Genomic DNA, 19,488 nt, shown 5'->3' on the forward strand with positions numbered 1-19,488 from the left:
TTAAAGTGAGGTAGTGTCCAAGGGTTCCATGTTCATTTAGGAATCGGATGGCAGAGGGGAAGAAGCTGTTCCTGAATTGTTGAGTATATGTCTTCAGGTTTCTGTACCTCCTACCTGATGGTAACAGTGAGGAAAGGGCATGCCCTGGATGCTGGAGGTCCTTAATAATGGACCTTTCTGAGACACTGCTCCTTGAAGATGTCCTGGGTACTTTGTAGGCTAGTACCCAAGATGGAGCTGACTAAATTTACAACCCTCTGCAGCTTTTTCCGGTCTTTGCAGTAACTACCCTGCCCCACATACCAGACAGTGATGCAGCCTGTCTGAATGCTCTCCACGGTACACCTATAGAAGTTTTAGAGTGTATTTGTTGACATACCAAATCTCTTCAAACTCCTAATGAAGTATAGCCTCTGACTTGCCTTCTTTATAACTGCATCAATATGTTGAGACCAGCTTAAATCCTCAGAGATCTTGGCACCCAGTAACTTGAAACTGCTCACTCTCTCCACTTCTGATCCCCCTATGAGGATTGGTATGTGTTCCTTGGTCTTACCCTTCTGGAAGTCCACAACCAGCTCTTCTGTCTTACTGACGTTGAGTGCCAGGTTGTTGCTGTGACACCACTCCACTAGTTGGCATATCTGACTCCTGTATGTCCTCTCGTAACCACCTGAAATTCTACCAACAATGGTTGTATCATCAGCAAACTTATAGATGGTATTTGAGCTATGCCTAGCGACATTGTCATGGGTATACAGAGTAGAGCAGTGGGTTAAGCACATACCTGAGGTGCACCAGTGTTGTTCTTCAGCGAGGAAAAGATATTATCACCAATCTACACAGATCGTGGTATTCTGATTAGGTAGTTGAGGATCCATTTGCAGAGGGAGGTACAGGGGCCCAGGTTCTGCAACTTCTCAATCAGGATTATGGGAATGATGGTATTAAATGCTGAGCTATAGTCGATGAACAGCATCCTTTCATAGGGGTGTTTGTGTTGACTAGGTGGTCTAAAGCTGCTTAGAAAGCCAGTGAGATTGCATCTGCCATCGAATTATTGTGCTAGGCAATTTGCAATGGGCTCAGGTGCTTGCTGAGACAGGAGTTCAGTCTAGTCATGACCAACCTCTCAAAGCATTTCATCACTGTCGATGTGAGTGCTACCGGGTGATGGTCATTAAGACAGCTCACATTATTCTTCTTAGGCACTGGTATAATTGTTGCCTTTTTGAAGCAGGTGGGAACTTGCCTGTAGCAGTGAGAGGTTGTAAATGTCCTTGAATACTCCCACCAGTTGGTTGGCACAGGTCTTCAGAGCCTTACCAGGTACTCCATCTGGACGTTCCACCTTGCAAGGGTTCACTCTCTTTAAAGACAGCCTAACATCGGCTTCTGAGACAGAGGTCACAGGGTCATCAGGTGCAGCAGGGATCTTCACAGCTGTAGTTGTTCTGTTGTTCTCAAAGCAGACATAGAAGGCATTGAGTTTATCTGGTAGTGAAGCACCACTGCCATTCATGCTTTTGGGTTTTGCTTTGTTGGAAGTAATGGCTTGCAAGACCTGCCAAAATTGTCATGCATCCAATGTTGCCTCCAACCTCGTTCAAAATTGTCTCTTTGCCCTTGAAATAGCCATCTGCAGATCATACCTGGTTTTCTGGTATAGGGCTGGGTCACCAGACTTGAATACCACAGATCTAGCCTTCAGCAGACGACATACCTCCTGGCTCATCCACAACTTTTGGTTTGGGAATGTGCAGTAAGTCTTTGTGGGCACACACTCATCCACACAGGTTTTAATGAAGTCGGTAATAATTGCAGCATACTCATCCAGGTTCGAAGATGAATCCCTGAATACAGTCCAGTCCACCGATTCAAAGCAGTCTTGTAGGCGCTGCTGTGCTTCCCTTGTCCATACCTTCTTCGTCCTCAGTACTGGTGCTGCAGTCTTCAGTCTCTGCCTATCCTCAAGGACTAGAAGTACAGCCAGGTGATTAGATTTCCCGAAGTGAGGATGTGGAAAAGCACGGAAGGCATTCTTGGTGGTGTAGCAATGGTCCAGTGTGTTATTTACTCTGGTATTGCAAGTGATCTGTTGATGTAATTGTTTAATGATCTTTTTCAGATTGGCCTGGTTAAAATCTCCCAAAACAATGGTGAAGGCGTTTGGATGCGCTATTTCGTGCATGTTGATCCCATTGCTCAGCTCATCTAAAGCCTGACTGACATTGGCTGGAGGTGGAATGCACTCTGCTACCAACATGACCCTGGAGAACTCCCGTGGTAGGTAAAAAGGACGCCACTTAACTGCAAGATATTCCAGGTCTGGTGAGCAGAATTGGGACAGCATTGATATATTTGTGTGCCGAGAAGAGTTGATCATGGGGCATACTCCTCCATCTCTGCTTTTGAGAGACTCTGTAGATCTATCCTGACAGTGTGTAGTAAACCCATCGATCTGAATCGCTGCAGCCGGTACAGAAGGGGTTAACCAGAATTCCATGGGTACACAACAGATAGGAAAAGTTAACTTAGCCACTTTAAATTGCTCTTTTTTGTTCCTTTCCCCATCCTTTGATTCCACCAAGATGCAAAAATCTATCAAACTCCATTTTTAATGAAGTCATTGACTGAGACTTCCAAATATACAAAATTCCAAAGTACACAAATTTATCCTCAGTTCACTATGACACCTGATTTTGACCTCTTCATCCAAGGAAACAACTTTCTTGTCAGTCTTTTAAAGAATTCTGTATATATGAAATATTAAACGTTACTCTAAAAATATTTGGACAGCTTTTCCAGCTATTACAAGGATATCAGATTCTGTAGTCTAGAATCATCATTTTGGATCAAACATTTATATAACTATTTAAAAAGGAGAGCCATTGTGAACAACCATGGTCCTAAAATTCACTGAATACAAGACTGTGATCTCTGTCAACCACAGGATTTGAAGTAATGAACAGAAGAGAAATTTTGTTTTGAAAACCCCAAATACAATGACATCGTTATTGCCTTACATGATCTCTACACCTCAGCATGCTGCTGCACCTTCAAGGACACTGAATCATGTTCATTCTGCACACTCTGCTGGAAAAGCCTTCATACACTAGGGAAAGGCACTTCCCCAGCCATACTATGGATGGGAAACCATAAAAAACTATTCCAACGGAGCACAAGTTCCTCCAACACCACTTGCACAATGCTCCAAAGCACAGAACCAATGAACTAAATGACCTCCTTATACGTCATACTACAATAACAGGTTTAGCTTGCGTCTGAAGAAAAGACAATAAAGAAAATTCACATGGCTTCTTGTTTGTAATTTGTTACTACAATTTGTAAGTGCTCATAAACAGAATAATATCCATTGCTTCTTCCTATACTGTATCATTGTAGACCAGCCTGCTGATATTTAAAAATGTTTACATTGAATTCTGGCTAATTGGTCCGTCGGTTAATCGGGGCAGCTGCTTATTTGGGACAATCTTTAAAAAACAAAAATGGAGAAAAATTCCCTTTGTTTACTAGACTATGCCACTTAATTGGGACCAGAAATTGTTGCCGAACAGTTTCTAACTATCAACAGTCACGTGCTCTTATGTAGCCATTGGACATTACACTGTGCTTAAAGCAAACAAGTTTTAAAATAGCATCAGTTGCACGTGCTTGTGTTATGTTAGCCATTTAGGCCAATAGATGCTGATTCATAAACCAGTGAAGATTTGAGCATGGAAATGTTGAAAATATTCTATCAAAATACCAAGGCAGGAAATCTGAAGATGGAAAGTGATGAAGATGACACATCAAATCTTGGGCTAGTGACTACACAGGATGCCAGGAAATTTATTGTCAGATTATCACACTACTTCATGCAGGAAGGCAATGAAGAGAGTCTTGCACTAGATGACTGCGTTGATTTAGTTCATTTACATCAAAAGAACACGGCAGCATTGACTGGATGAATACCTCATCGATAACTATTAGGAACTAATACCCAGTTTTATAGTACTGCAGTATTGTCAATGTTGTAATTTGTTTTTTTATTTCATTCAGTATGTAATTTTTACTCAGTTATATAGTAGTTTGTCTCTATTTTTACATTTAGAATTATTTCCATGAAACTTCAGCCAATTCGACCCAAATGTACTGGTCCTGATAGGTCCCTATTAACCAGAATCCATTGTACTTGGATAATACAATGGGCTGCTAACACTGAATGAACCGTCTTTTCACTCGTCTTAGCTGCACTATGCAAAACAAAATCATGCAAATTCTGATAAAAAAGTTACTTTAATATCCAAATGTTGTTTCTTATATCCTGATTTCTACATGATCATGCTCAAGCTGCAAAGTAGTGTGTATATTATTCTCTATACTTAAAGGATGTAATAGTATTGGGAGGAGAACACCTTAAGCAGTGGACAAGACTGCACATACACATCATGGCAAGTAATATCAAGCAACCCTTACACTAAACCTACATTAGTCAGTTTTATCAGTTTTATTTTCACCACATTCCCATCAGCTCCCTACAGATTTGACCATTCATCTACATACTAGGGGAAAATTACAGGTCAATTAATCTATCAACCCGCAGATCTTTGAGATGTGAAGGGAGACCACAGCATTGAAAGAAATCCATGTCACAGGGAGAATATGCAAACTTGCAATGATAGGCACCTGCTTCAAACGAGCAACAATTGCACCAATGCCCAAGATGATAACAGTGAACTGCTAACAACTATCATTCAGTTGCACTCACATCTATGGTGATGAAGTGCTCTGAGAGTTGGTTATGGCTAGAATTAATTTGTCTCAGCAAGGACCTGGACCCACTGCAATTTGCTCATCGCCACAATAGATCTACAGCAGATGCAATCTCATTGGCCCTTCATGCAGTCTTGGATCACCTGGAGAATGTCTGGAGAAAACAGGATGCTGTTTATTGACTACAGCCCAGCATTTAACACAATCATTACTACAGCCCAGCATTTAACACAATCATTCCTACAGTTCTGATCAAAAAGCTCCAAAACTTGGGGCTCTGTACATCCCTCTGCAGCTGGATCCTCAACTTCCTAACCAGAAGACCACAATCTGTGAGGATCAGAAATAACATCCCCACCTTGCTGACAATCACTGGTGCACCTCAGGGATTTGTGCTTTGCCCTCTGCTCTAATCTCTCTACACCCATGACTGCCTGGCTAAGTACAGCTCAAATGTCATCTATAAATTTGATGATGACACAACTATTGTTGGCAGAATGTCAGATGGCGATGAAAGGGCGTATGGGAGCGAGATATATCAGCTAGTTGAGTGGTGTCGCAGCAACAACCTTGCACTCAACACAAACTCAAAGAATTGATTGTGGACTTCAGAAAGGTTAGTACAAGGGAACAGACTACAGTCCTCAGAGGGATCAGAAGTGGAAAGAGTGAACAATTTCAAGTTCCTGGGTGTCAACACCTCTGAGGATCTATCCTGGGCCCAATACATAAATGCAGCTACAAAAAAAGGCATGACAGAAGCTGTATTTCATTAGGAGTTTAGGAAGATTTGGTATGTCACCAAAGTCACCCGCAAATTTCTACAGAAGTACCATGGAATGCATTCTAGCTGGCTATATCACCATCTTGTATGGGGGGGGGGGCTACTGCATAGTACTGAAATAAGCCGCAGAGGCTTGTAAAATCCTAGTCAGCTCTATCATGGGCACTAGCCATAGTATCCAAGACACCTTCAAGGAGTGAGGCCTCAAAAAGACAGCATCCATTATTAAGGACCTTCATCAGCCAGAACATGCCCTGTTCTCATTGCTACCATCAAAAAGGAAGTACAGGAGCCTGAAGGTGCAAACAATTCAAGAACAGCTTCTTCTCCTCAGCCATCCAATTTCTAATGGATATTGAACCCATGAACACTACATCACTACTTTTTAAATTTATTTGTAAGTTATTTAAAATATATATTATATATACACACACACACACTTACTGTAATTCACATTTTTTCCTCTATTAGGTATTGCATTGTACTGCTGCGACAAAGACAAGTTTCATGACATGACAGATATTAAACCTGACTGTGATTCTGATGGGACTGGAGGTCAGGACTAAACTCGAGTCATGGAACTGTACCACTGTGCAATTTTTATTCTTCTATTATTCCCAGCTTTCCAAATTTCCTCAAACCTAGCATTGAGTAGGTGGCTTGCGTTACAAACCTACTCCCAGCATTCAAGTTGAGAGTTCCTAATATAGGTACTCCCCAGTTTACAAAAGACCAGCCTATGTACAGCCTGTAAATATGAACTACCATTTCGACAAACACCAGTATGGATTTATTGGCTGTTGCTGGGGTTCATGCCGAAAATGGATTAGCAGCTGTATTTGATCTGTGAAATGTTCACAAGAACAGTAGCCTTGTGGAGGACTTGTACTAGTTGCAAAGATTTTGGAGAAAAGGCTTCAGCAATAAAAATCAGATTTCACCATATCCGCTTTCTCAAATCCCATGATATTCATGATTTAAATATTAATGCCAATGGAAATAGTCCTTTAACGACTTTACTCCTTTAACTATAAAATAATCCTTTAACTACTGGATTGCAAATTCAACAAAGAAATGAAATGGGATTCCAATGTAAAAATTCAATCTAAAGAAATTGATTCCCTTTGATAATACTCATGGAGTTTTTTTTTGACACCCACATTTCATTTACCTATTCTCTCTTTGGATATTAACAGTGATTTCCTGTAGCACTTATTGAATTTGTGGATTTTAATTCTCCACCAAGGCTTAAATCAGGGGAAAAGGCTAGATGGACTGTAATGTGATGGGATATTAAAGATCCTTGTCTTTCCCTTTAGGTCTCCACAAACCATCCCAACTGTTCACATTTTCAAATTGGATGGGACCAATACTTGCCCAGTTTAATATTTAGCCTCCACCTCAGTAAAACAGATATACCATAAATTCAATTATTGCTCATGGAACCTTGCCATGTACAAAATTCCCCTGCATTAAAGTACATTAATTTATTTATTTTTTAAAAGTGACTGCTAATCATTTTTGAACTGTGGTCAAGAAAAGAACAATAATAAAAGTCCCCTGAAGTGGATTCAGCTGCTTAACCAAATTAACCTAACAGCGACAGAAGAATTGTAGATTTTCAAAACAGATGCAGGTTATTTTTCTTTGTCAGTTTTATAAATTCAGCAATTTATCCTAGAGAGCTCAGACAATGTATACATAAGATACAAGCATATATTATTTTTCAGAAAGTCTAGTTTTACTGTCCTTACTAAATATGGAAATGAAGTCAGTACATACCACAATCATGTCAAAATTAATAAAATTGCCTTTCATTTTAGCACTATACAAGAGTGAAGTATTTTAGTTTGATGGCCTCAACAACTTGCAGTCACTTAAAATAGAAAATGATCCATATTTTTAGAGGCATAATCAGACTAACAGAAGTTGCATGCATATTCAAAGCGATAAACAAAAACTTGATCAGAACCCTGGAAGTCAATAAGGAGCTGCAGAAAATATATTAAAGGACACTGCAAAGAAACTCAATTTATTAAAACTACAACTGACAGGAATAATGTGAATCATTTAAACTACACTTGTTTAGTTGACCAATATAGTGGAACACACTGGGACCAGTACATTTTGGCACAATTAAGCAGCTGTCCAATTAGCCAATATTTCATGGAAACAGTTTAAAAGGTATTAAAAAAGACAAGCTACTGTTTAACTGAGTAAAAATTATGTATTTAAATGAAATACATCATAAATTAAAACACTACCAAAAATAAACTGTATTAGTTCCTGTTATCAGAGGAATTCAGTGTACACTGACAAGTTCTTTTGACTGATGTAAATGGACAGAATCAGCACAGATACCTAGTGCAGATAGTAGAGTCTTTAAATGGTGCTTTTGACGATTGCACCCTCCAATCTTCATTTTAATTGTAACATTCAAGATTGATATCTTCAAATTCTTCACTTGTTGAAACAGTGAAAAGCTTTATTTTTCACTCCTTGCCATTTCTGGCATCTCCAAGCCTGGATGCTTGAAACCGCAGTGAGCAAAACAGTTCTAAATTGCCTTACTGTTTATTACTCATCAATTATCAGTGACAAGAATCACTGGTTTTTGAACGCAAGTAAAAATATTTTAAAACTGCTCTAAACATGGTGTAGTGTCTAACGACCACATGACATGAACACAATTGACACTAATTAGAAAGTGTTCAGCAATTGTCACTTGCCCTAATTAAGTGGCATAGTGTTCCAAATAAATTAAGGGAATCCTGACTAATGTCTCAATTTGGTTTTTGTTCTTTAAGAGTTGTCCCAAATAAGCAGTGGCCCTGGTTAACCCAAATCCACCGTACTTCCAAATGAAGTGACCAAAGTTCAATGTCCAATCGCAACTCAATACCAATCAAACTCCTGATTTTAACCAGCATCCGTGTGCTATAGTAAACTTCCCTGAGCATTAGAGAAAACGTAACAGGGAGGCCACAAGTATATAGGAATGGGTAAAGTCAATCAGCTCATATTGTCCATCCACCCAGAAAAACTTCTCATTCTAATTTGAAGTAAACATTCTAAGATACGTTTTACATCATCAGGTGCACATAGAAATAACACACTCTCAGGAATGAACATCTCCTGAGATTCTCACATAATCAAAGAGTACAGAGAATTCAATTTAAATACCCACACAAATAATGTTCACCCTCCCCAAAGAAACTGATTTAACTTTCAGATATATTTTTCACACAGAATCCAGTTTACAGATAAATCATCATACTTCAAATTTCTGAAAGTATTAAATTTACAATAACTCATTGAGTTATTTAGTTCAGCAAAACAACCCTTTCAAACGTTAAGAGTAGTCTTAAGTTAGAGGCTTATCAATGAATCAAATAAAGAAAATCATTTAAACCATTTTAACTTTTTTTAGAAGATCCATTCAAATTACTTTAACTTATTTCACTATAAATACTATATTTAAAAATTCATATTTGAAAGACAAAATTCTGAACAGTTAAATAAGATTATTCCTTAAAGTTCTAATCTATAACAAATTATTAAGGGATACTGGAAATGCAAAACGTTGCATGCCCTATAATGATACATTATAAAATGTTAGAAAACACTAAAAGGTTACCTCAAATATCAACATTCTGCAAATACTCCAATACTGAATGCAAAATTTTCTGATTACAACAGCTGCAGAATTTTCACTTTAATAAAAGCATCTGCAAATAAGTTGACTGATTTTAACTTTAATATTGGCCTATTTAAACAAAAACTTCAGACACCACTTCAACAACTTGTTAAATCTCTGTAGTAGAAAACATTATATATTTGTTTATTAAAATTGTAACCAATCAACGGGCCCCTCCATTTTAAACAGCTTTGGTTAATGCAGATAGGTATGCATTAATATTTAGTACTATTTCATTTAATACAAAAGCCAATTTATTATCCAAAAGAGCCAGAATTGCAAATAGCAACCCCTTTGACCAATTAGGTTTATTATTAACGGGGCAAGTTTATTTGTAAAGTGGAGGAAACAAATTTGTAAAGTGGAGGATTTTGATCATCAATACCTCTGTTATGGGAAGTTCGCTGCTCCTGAACAGCCGTCAGGATGGTTTAAAAACTCTTATTCCGCACACAAACGTGATTTTTTTCCCAAAGAAAAGCCGAGTTCCACTAGTGGTTCGGCGAGCCCATGTAAAACCTGCTAACAGCAATCGGGAAGGGTGATCCCGGACGCAGCATTCAAGGAAGTGGGGAGGGTGCTGCGTGAAGAGGCACTTAATTGTAAGGATATCCAATCTAATGATAAAAATGACAGGAGAGGGGGGAACAAGGCAGCGTAAGGCGGGAGAGGACTGCGCCTGCAGGAGGCCGAGCCCACACTGCGGCGGTGCCATCATGATGGCCGCTCGGCTTTTTAAATACACCGCAGTTTGCCAAATAACACGCCAAAACAACACACCAACACGCAGCAGTGGAGAAAAACATGACTACGAGTCATCAAGAAAGCGATCTTCATTATCTAATTTGAAAACGAAGCCTCCCAATCGCTTACCATCCTGGCTGACGAAGGTTAATCTTCCAGATATTTCGATCAACAGCCGTCTTGCGCCGCTTCTTTTTTATATTTTCCCCCGTCCGCTTCTTCTTCCTTCTCTGTCTCGGCGCTGCCTGTGACTAGTGATTATTATGCCCGCCCACCCCTGCCAAAACCAGAGAGCCGAGCCCGCAGTTTCTGGGTGGAAGCCCCAGCCGATGAGCCCCGCTGTCCGACTACCTCCGCTGCCAGCCCTTCTCCAATTCCGCCGTGTGAATCCGCAAGAACGGAGGAGGGGAAGAGAGGGGCGCAAAGCCGCCGCACATCCGGGCAACGACGCCTGATTTGCATGCGGAGCTCCTCCGGCGGGAGCATGACGACAACACGCTACGCGCACCTCGCGCCGCGCGCGCCGAAGCAAATGGCCGGTGACAGTTGGGGGAAGGGTGACGTTTCCATTCAAATCGCACTTACCGACGACAACTTCCTTGTTCACCATCTGCTTAAAAGTAACCTCCAGGAGCGATTTGTTAACTTTAGAGGGCCTATTAGGACAAGGTGAACACGATTTTGGCAGTGGCAAGAGGCTCTCGGAAATGTTTGCACTTGTTTCTTTTGCACCTTTCCGGTCGCTTGCGTCCCCGGACAGGTTACTGTAAGAGGAGTAGTTTTGAAGTGTGATTGCTGTTGGGAATTAGGAAACTTGCACAGAGCTGCAAATTGAAATGATTTGGTAATCTGCCACAGTAACCAGCTCCTTTAACACACCCCGTACCGTAGATGGAGTGTATTATTTACAAAATGCACTGTTGACAACTGGTCAAGACTTCGTAAACCCAAAACCCTACCTCCTAATAGTGGAATGGGTATCAAGCGCATGCTTCCATTGGCAACACCCTCTCTCAAGTGACACCCATTCCTGTCTCACCATTCCCCTCCTCATTATAATGTCCATCTCCTCCCCCAATCTCACAAGGTTTCAACTTGAAACATCAACAATTCCTTTCTTCCTAGATACTGCCAGGCCAACTGAGTTCCTACAACAGATTGTTTCTCCATACTCCAGCATTTGCAGCCTCTTATGTCTTTGATTTGAAATGATATTGGATTTCCTTCATCATCACTGACATGAAATCCTGAAACTCCTTAACTCTATGGGAGTGCCTTCATCTCAGCTAACAATGTGTCTGCAAAGAGGCCATTCCCCACTATCTTCTCATAAGAAAGATATTTAATATCTCTGATGTCTTGAAAATTAATTTTAAAATGAGTGAAATCTAGGCTAGTGTTTTTAATCTTCATTCCCACTTTGGTGTCAGTCACCCGCACTCATTAGTCATTATGGATGAGAAACAGCAGTGGATTAAAGCCGTGATATGACCTGCTCAGACCTGCCCATCATCAATGGAGCATACCATTTTTTCATTCCCAGATATTCACCAATTCACACAGATATTTAGAATCAGCTTTGTATTTCACATGAATGTAATTTGATCACCATTTTTCACATTGTCTCTAAATCTCTCTGATGTTTCCCTTTGATTATCTTCTCATAATGTTGATTTTTGGTCCTCTATGAACGGATTTTAAAATAATGAACTTTAAGCCACGGGAGATTGCGACTTCATTGGTACCAATTCGCTTCCAATGTTATTCAGGAATTGAGTGTCTTTGCATGAATCATTGGTACTATTTTAACATTACCAGCGTACCTGGGAATCCAATGTATATGTGCAGACTGACAGTAATGCTGAATTAAGGCTAGCCATGTTCACAAAATCGGATGTTTATCTGCGGGAATACCCCCCTCCTACATGCTAAACATTTTATGTACACTATGGCTACAGTATATATACCCACGAAAGATATCTGCAACAACCTGCAACGGTTTTTTTAAGAACATTTCCTAAACCTCCAACTCCTGGATGGAAACTGACAGAGCCACAAGAACAAAGACCTCCCACTGAAGACACACCCTATCTGGACTTGGAAATAGATTGTGGTTCTGTCATCATCATTGGATCTAAATACCAGAACTCCGTATCCAAAATCTGTTTGGGAATACTTTCATTACAGGGACTGCAACCAATCATCATGACCTTCTCAAGGACAGTCAGTGATAGTTTTAAAAAACTATCTTCCTTAAGTTAAAGCACGTGTAGGTTGAAAAAGTATTGAATGCTCTTGGTTTTGTATTACATAACCATATAATGTACGGCATACACTAAAGTCTGGAGGAACTAGAGGGAGGGGAATCAACTATCAGAATTTTATGCTGACACTGTTCCTCAGGGCTCCTGATGAAGGATCTTAGTCAAAATCATTGACTGTTTATTCCCCCTCCATAGGTGCTGCCTGACTTTCTGGGTTGCTCTACCATTTTGTGTATATTGTTCAAGATTTCCATCATCTGCAGAATCTCTTGGTGTTTATGAACGTATAATGTGCAAACAGCTTTACAATTACATCAAGTCTTATCTTACTGTGTTTGGTTAGATTTCAAAGTGATTAAGGAGCCAAAGTCCACAAAAGCATGAACACTGGTCACAAAACATAATTTTTTTGCATCTATAACATTAGAATTCAGATGTGCAAATTAAGTCTTAGAAAAATAATATGCTCAATCCCACTTATGGAAGTAAATTTAAAGCAGTAAATCTGGTAAATTTAAGGCAGTTCTGAATATCTAACATTGTTTTAACTGATCCATTAAATGTACCTTTTTTTTTTAGCTTTTTATTACCAGTCCAATGTTACAAGCTAACATGGAATAGGATTTCTGCCTAAGTTGATTACAAGATTACATGTCACAATGGAAAGAATGAACTAGACAACTGGAGATTCAACACCTGGTAATGAGAGAGATTGATTTTATTCTGGATCAAAGTTTTGGTATTACTTATGTACTGATAAAAGGTGAAATATTGTAAACAGTGAAAATATGTATTTAGAAATAAAAACCTTTTGCTCAATTTACTTTGAAAACTGATCACAGCATTTTTTTTTCTCAATACATTCTCTTTTAGATCAAACTTGTTTCAAAGCCATCCTCTGCTTCACAATACTGAATGCCACCTTGTACTTTATCATGGTCAAAGAAAAGGGTTATGAAGGAACGTTTTAAGGGTATATAGTGGAAAAATATAGAGATTTAGAAAGCAAACTCCATCACATTTTGCCTCATTGGCACGACAGGAGAAGTGTGAACACATAAGAGGCCACAATTATATACTTTACTGCCATCTCATAAAGTGGCTGACACAGTTGGAAACCTAAGAAAAAATGTATTTTGGCAAAATCTTTAAGCAATTTATTAGGTTCACAATCCATTCTTTTTTGGCCACTCTTTTAATGGAGTCAAAGTGTCAGGCAACATGGAAACAGGCCCTTTTGCCAACTGAATCCATACCAAACTATTTGTATTAATCCTACATCAATATAATTTTATCCCTCTCTCAATTCTATTTCTAATTTTGAATGATAGCTATCTTACAACATGGTTGTTAACTTCCTTTGATTAATTTTCCGTACTCTAAATAGGCCTCATTACACTAGTCCTTTGAATTTACTAATTTGAAGTAATCTGGGTGATTTACTTCTTTCTTTCACTACATAAAACAATCCTGGTTGATTACTTTGTTCTTGATCAATCTAAGCACTGTAATATTAAAAGAGTTACTTCTTTTAGCATGGTTATAGGGAATGAGTGAGATTTCTGTTCTACAAGAGTACGAAAGAAGATTTCAGACCAGACACATGTTTTGCATACGTAATAATTTTGTACAATTACTATTTCACTATCTGTTTAGTAGGAAACCTTGACTGATCCCCTACCTCTTTAGTTAAAACCAAATGCCTGATTTAAAAATGCTGGTTGGTTTGTTAGGTGTGGTTCTTTACACAACACATTATTATGCTGGCAATCAGATAAGAGAAAGAGTGGGCATTGAGACACTTAGCAGAAAACTTGGTCAAAGAGCCTGAAAACATGAAAGAGATGAATGGTGAAGAGAGAAATTTTGGTGATGGAATGTCTTCTGATGCACCATCAGGAGTGATGCATATGCAAATTTAGTTCAGTGTGTTTTTAGGAACTTTAACTAGCTTATGTTTTAAGATTGGATTCAGACTAGATTCATGGTGAATATGAAACAGAGAAAGAAGATCTGTGAAAATGTGAGCTAATAAAGAGAATTCTAATTAAGTTGTTTTATGAGTTTCTCAATAAATTTTAAAATTAATTTTTGTCTTACTGCCAGGGCATAGAAATCTTTGCTCTAGATTCAGAAATCACACCATTGCAGAAAGGGACTGTCAATTTATAATATAATCCCCACAAAGCCAAAGTGAGGGAGGTACCAAATGTTTATAGTGTGTGTTGAATGTGTTTACTTTTTAAATACACCCCTTGCCGGTTTACCTGCAGTTCCTGGAGTGATCTAAATGTGCCTTTATGTAAACAGTAAGTCTCTTCTATTGGTCATGTAACTTTGCCTAACTCTGTGCCATTCATCAATCATTGTCATGTGAGTGAAGTCATCTCTACCCTAAATCCATCATCCACCCTAAAATGAGGAAATGCCACTGTTTATTCTGCTTGCACATAGGAGGAAGGTATAGTTGAAAAAAATCTTGCCGTGCACTTTATATCCTCTATATACTTCACCCCAGAACTGTACTCCTTCCTCATTGATATCATTCCCCTAACTTTTTTGTTCCCGTTTACCAGATATCCAGAGTCAAAATAACTCCCAGGTATCTCTATCAATTAGAAGCCTCTTGCCATTCAGCAATCCAGGTTGCTGAAAGCTGTTGACAAAGCTCCGACCATGAAAAGAGGCTGCCTGCCAATGCGCAGGTGCAAAGATTAAACTCCTAATACGTAGCAAGGAATCCATTTCTCCAGCAGGCCAAATGTTAGTGATTTGGTGATTCAGTAGTTCCTGAGGGTCCCTTCCAAACCATTCACCTTCCAACCACACTTGGAAGTAAATACTGGCTGTAAGTCCTAGAAATGCTATTCTGTTGTTTCAATGATTTGTACATTAATTATCTTAAAATATCAGAAAAAGAAAGGGCAAAAATGGATGAGATAGAAAATGGTGTTTTTATTCACTAATGCAATGAATTTTACACAAAGCTCATAGATGCATGCAGCACAATTTCAAGTATGTATTTGTGGCCACTGGATGCACATGGCAACAGCAAATGGTATGCAAACACCATAGTTGATTAAAAAAACCTTTCATACTGTCAGGGTCCACAAAAAGTACACAACACTGACAAGCATTTAATAACTATTTCATTACCATAGAATCTAAAGCATTTGTGCGTTGCCAGTCGGTTATCCTTTAAATATATTCCATGCTGTTCATTCCCAGACCTTCCCACCAATTTCTTTTGGATTTATGCTTGAATGCCTTGCTGCAGATCCTTTCTACTCCCTTTCCCCTGCATTCTGATTTGATACCTTGCTATTTTACCTATTCCCAACCCTTGATGCCCTTTTTGTTGAGTCTGTGCCATCATACAATGTCCCAACCCTGCTCCAGGCCAGCACCATCTTGTTTCCCAGCTCACCTACAGACAACTTTATCGTCTTCATCATTCCTCCTCCTCCCACCCACAATTTACCACACATCTTCCGCCAGCTCTGCAGTAGCATATTTACTGCATAAATGACCACTGTAAACTGCAGTCTTGTAATGCATGGAAATTGAGGTCTGTGCAATAGAACCTGGCTGCTGGGTGGCTTCACACAAAATTAGCACATTTTTCGTGGCACAGAAATTCATAGGCCAATGTTAACATCAGATATAATGCATACCGTTCCAGAGTAGTTAGTGGTAGACCGCAATGAAAGGTCTTTGTTTTGCTTTCTTTTACATGCAAGTATTTGTCAGAATAAATTATTCTGTTTTATGATTCCCAATACAACAGAATAAGCTGTGTTTTGGCAAAAATATTCTTGAACAGAAAACGTTTTATTTTTTCAGGTTTTGTGGTTCTATGATGAACATCTGTGATTCAAAGAGATTCTATAAAATTTTCTCAAACTCATTGAACACCTTCTTTCAAATTTCCCTACAACATGGAAGGAGGCTATCTGATCCATCAAGTCTGTAAAGTCTCTTCCACTTTGGGCAGCAATCATATTTTAATATTTGTGTTGTTTTGTAATCTGTTTACTTTCACATGCCCAATAACTGCCATTGGTTCACTGTACCACCCAGTTACACCAGCAGTAATTTACAGCAGCCAATTAACCCATCAACCAGCATGCCCTTGAGAAGTGCAAGGAAACCAGTGTGCTTAGAGAAAACCTGTCACAGGAAAGTATGCAAATACCACACAGCACCCAACTTCAGGACCGAGTCTGTGTCATTGGAGAGGTAAGAGCACAGCTCAAGCCATTGCCCCACTATTTTGCCCTCTAAGACCATTGTCCTGTCCACTGTGTTTTAAATTTTTTTTGGATCTTGATTTTTTTTAAAAGAAGGATCTAGTGTGTTTCCAGCATATATAAAGAATAAACTCTTTTCATGATTCCAGCCGGGTTCAGGTATCGATTTTAACAGATATTTTGATGACAAACTCATAGAAACATTGGTTAAAATCAATCCCTGTACCTAGCTGGAAGCCAGAGTAGAGGTTATTTTTTAACTTGAAATTCTAAATAATTTGGGTTGTGCTACATTATTTTTGCTAACCGCTGTGCAAAGATTATTTATTTTCTCATTATTAATACTGTATTCCTTCCAGATACAATGGCTGACTGAAGTTGAGATAAGCTTTTCTGGTAATAATCATTAGAATATCTCAACTTTGCAATTTAGTATATTCTACATATCCAGTCACGGGAGTATTGCTGAAAATAATAAAGGGTTGTGGTTGATCTCTGCAAGTATCAAATATAATTAATCAGATGTCAAAAAATAGCAACCTCTTTGTTCATCCACAAATATATTTCTAAATACATATTTTCAGAATAAACTTCTTGAAAAGGGCTACTTAATAAAACCCTGAACTTCATATTTTATTAAAATATGTGACCCTTTGATATAAAATAGAGAAATCCTAAAAAAGAATAATTTTATTCATTTTCATTTTACCAAGTACAGAGGTCTTGTAAACAAGAGCAGAGATGTGATGCTAAGGCTTTATAAGGCACTGGTGAGGCCTTGAGTATTGCAAACAGCTTTGGGCTCCACATCTAAGAAAGGATGTGCCGGCATTGGAGAGGATCCAGACATAGTTCACAAGGGTGATTCCAGGAATGAAAGAGGAATGTTTGATGGCTCTGGGTCTGTCCTTGCTAGAATTTGGAAGGATGAGGGAGGATCTCATTGAAACCTTTCAAATGTTGAAAAGCCTAGACAGAGTAGATGTGGAAAGGATGCCTCCCATAGTGGGGAGTCTAGGACAAGAGGACACAGCCTCAGGATAGAGGGATGTCCATTTAATACAGAGATGCAGAGAATTTTTTTTAGCCAGAGGGTGGTGAATTTGTGGAATTTGTTACCACATGCAGCTGTGGAGGCCATTTGTTGGGTGTATTTAAGGCAGAGATTGATAGGTTCTTGATTGGACATCAAAGTTTACAGGAAGAAGGCTGGAGAATGGGGTTGAGGAGCAGAAAAAAAGATCCTTATTCTTGTAATGTATGGATCTATTTCTTTTAGAGCAATGACCTCCCCCCTCACTTAGCACTACATTTTGTTCTGTTGTCTGCACAACTTTCCCAGTGCTGTGACTTTAGAAATGGACGTTCTGATGCATTAAAGGGCAGGTTTGTATGTAGCATGCATGGTTAAAGCACTCAAAAGAGGCAATTATCTGAAAGAGTCCTAACAGAACGAGCATTGACCATTGCAATATCGTTAGAAACTGCACCAAAGGATGCAGCTGAATGGTGAAACAGACTCAACAGGCCAAATGGTCTAATTCTGCTCCTATGTCTTGTGGTCCTAAGCATATGTAAACGGACAGAGGAAACGAAGATGTTTGCGTCTGAGAAAACTGATGCCTATCATTTTAAGGAGCAAACATTTCTTCACATGAAAATATTCTTTTATATGTAAATTAACTTATAGATACAAATGAGGTTGTATGTATATATTAATTTATTTACTTAAAGATACAGTGTGGAACAGGCTCTTCCAGCCCACTGAGCTGTGCTCCCCAGCCTCCTACCTATTAAACCTTAGCCTAATCACAGGACAATTTACAATAACCAATTAAACTACTAACCTGGTACATCTTTGGATTGTAAGAGGGAACTGGTGCACCACTGACCAGGAAGAACGTACAAGCTTTCTTACAGAAAACGCTGGAATTGAACTCCAAACTCCGATGCCTCGAGTTGCAAAGTGTCATGCTAACTACTCCATTACTGTGGCACCCTTTAGTTTACATACAATTGAATCAATGAAAAACTCAAATAAGAAGCAGTATACTTTCTCATTTCAATTTATACATTGCTCTTGTAACTAGCTATTTTGCTGAACTTGTATGAAAGAAACTCAGTTGTGCAGAATATTATTTTGTGACAAAGTATCAGCACTTACTGAGACAAGTGTGTGAAATGGCCTCATGTGTTATTAATTCCGGATAGCGTTACATTGTGTTAGAAGTACTTATTATAATATTTACTTTATCTGTTTTCTATCAGAATGGATTGGTTCACAAATGTAACACTAGATTTCAAATACAACTTTGAAGAGGATAATATTCATCGTCTGAACCCTTATTGCCTAGGTGGCACATGGGGCCTCAGGATAATATTGCATTGAAGTAAATAATAAACAACTTTATTTGTACCTCTAAGTCAATTTACCCATAAAAACTTGGACATATTATTCAAACACCATTGGACATGAAATTTTAATTGGTTAATTTCATAAAAATAGTAAATAAATAATTCCTTTTATAAATGTTAATTCAGCAAAGATCTGTTCAGCTTATATAGGTCGTTTTACCCGCTTTATCTTTGGTGAAGAATAGTTTCCATTTGCAAATGGAACCTATTCATTAAGTGATAGTTGGTTCTTTCCTTTAGTGAATCAGTGTTCTTACATTTATATGCCATAAAAAATGATAGATTGATAAACAATCTGGCATAATGTTAGGCCAAATTTTCCTGAACATGGTAAAGGACAAAGTAAATTTTACCATCAAGCACATTCACCTTGTCCTCTATGTTTTGGCAGATTTCGTAAGCGGCAAGATATTAAGCAATGTTATTTCTTCCACAACATCAGGTAATTTGCTTTCTCCATTTACTGTATATCTGAACTAGCTAATTCTGCTTCAAGCCAACTATCCTTAGTTTTTTCTCTCACCAGTTCTACTGATTGACCAGCTGGGTATTTCTTAT

The 19,488-nt window shown here is 38.6% G+C and overlaps 1 protein-coding gene and 1 long non-coding RNA gene across 2 annotated transcripts in view; one reads left to right on the forward strand and one right to left on the reverse strand.

Annotated features, from left to right (window-relative positions):
- The window catches only part of LOC140730582 (calcineurin subunit B type 1), a 59,158-nt gene extending 48,721 nt beyond the window's left edge, over positions 1-10,437 (reverse strand). Inside the window, exon 1 of the mRNA XM_073051249.1 lies at positions 10,131-10,437. Within this exon, the coding sequence (XP_072907350.1) occupies positions 10,131-10,133 (3 nt within the window). The 5' untranslated portion in view covers positions 10,134-10,437. The remainder of the gene's footprint in view (positions 1-10,130) is intronic.
- Positions 10,438-10,461: 24 nt separating this feature from the next.
- Positions 10,462-13,097, forward strand: LOC140730583 (uncharacterized). Its single transcript, XR_012099637.1, has 2 exons — positions 10,462-10,670; positions 12,845-13,097. It is a non-coding gene; the product is annotated as an uncharacterized lncRNA (long non-coding RNA).
- Positions 13,098-19,488: the final 6,391 nt, after the last annotated feature.

Source organism: Hemitrygon akajei, chromosome 7 (assembly GCF_048418815.1).
Source record: "Hemitrygon akajei chromosome 7, sHemAka1.3, whole genome shotgun sequence".
Lineage (NCBI taxonomy): Eukaryota > Metazoa > Chordata > Chondrichthyes > Myliobatiformes > Dasyatidae > Hemitrygon > Hemitrygon akajei.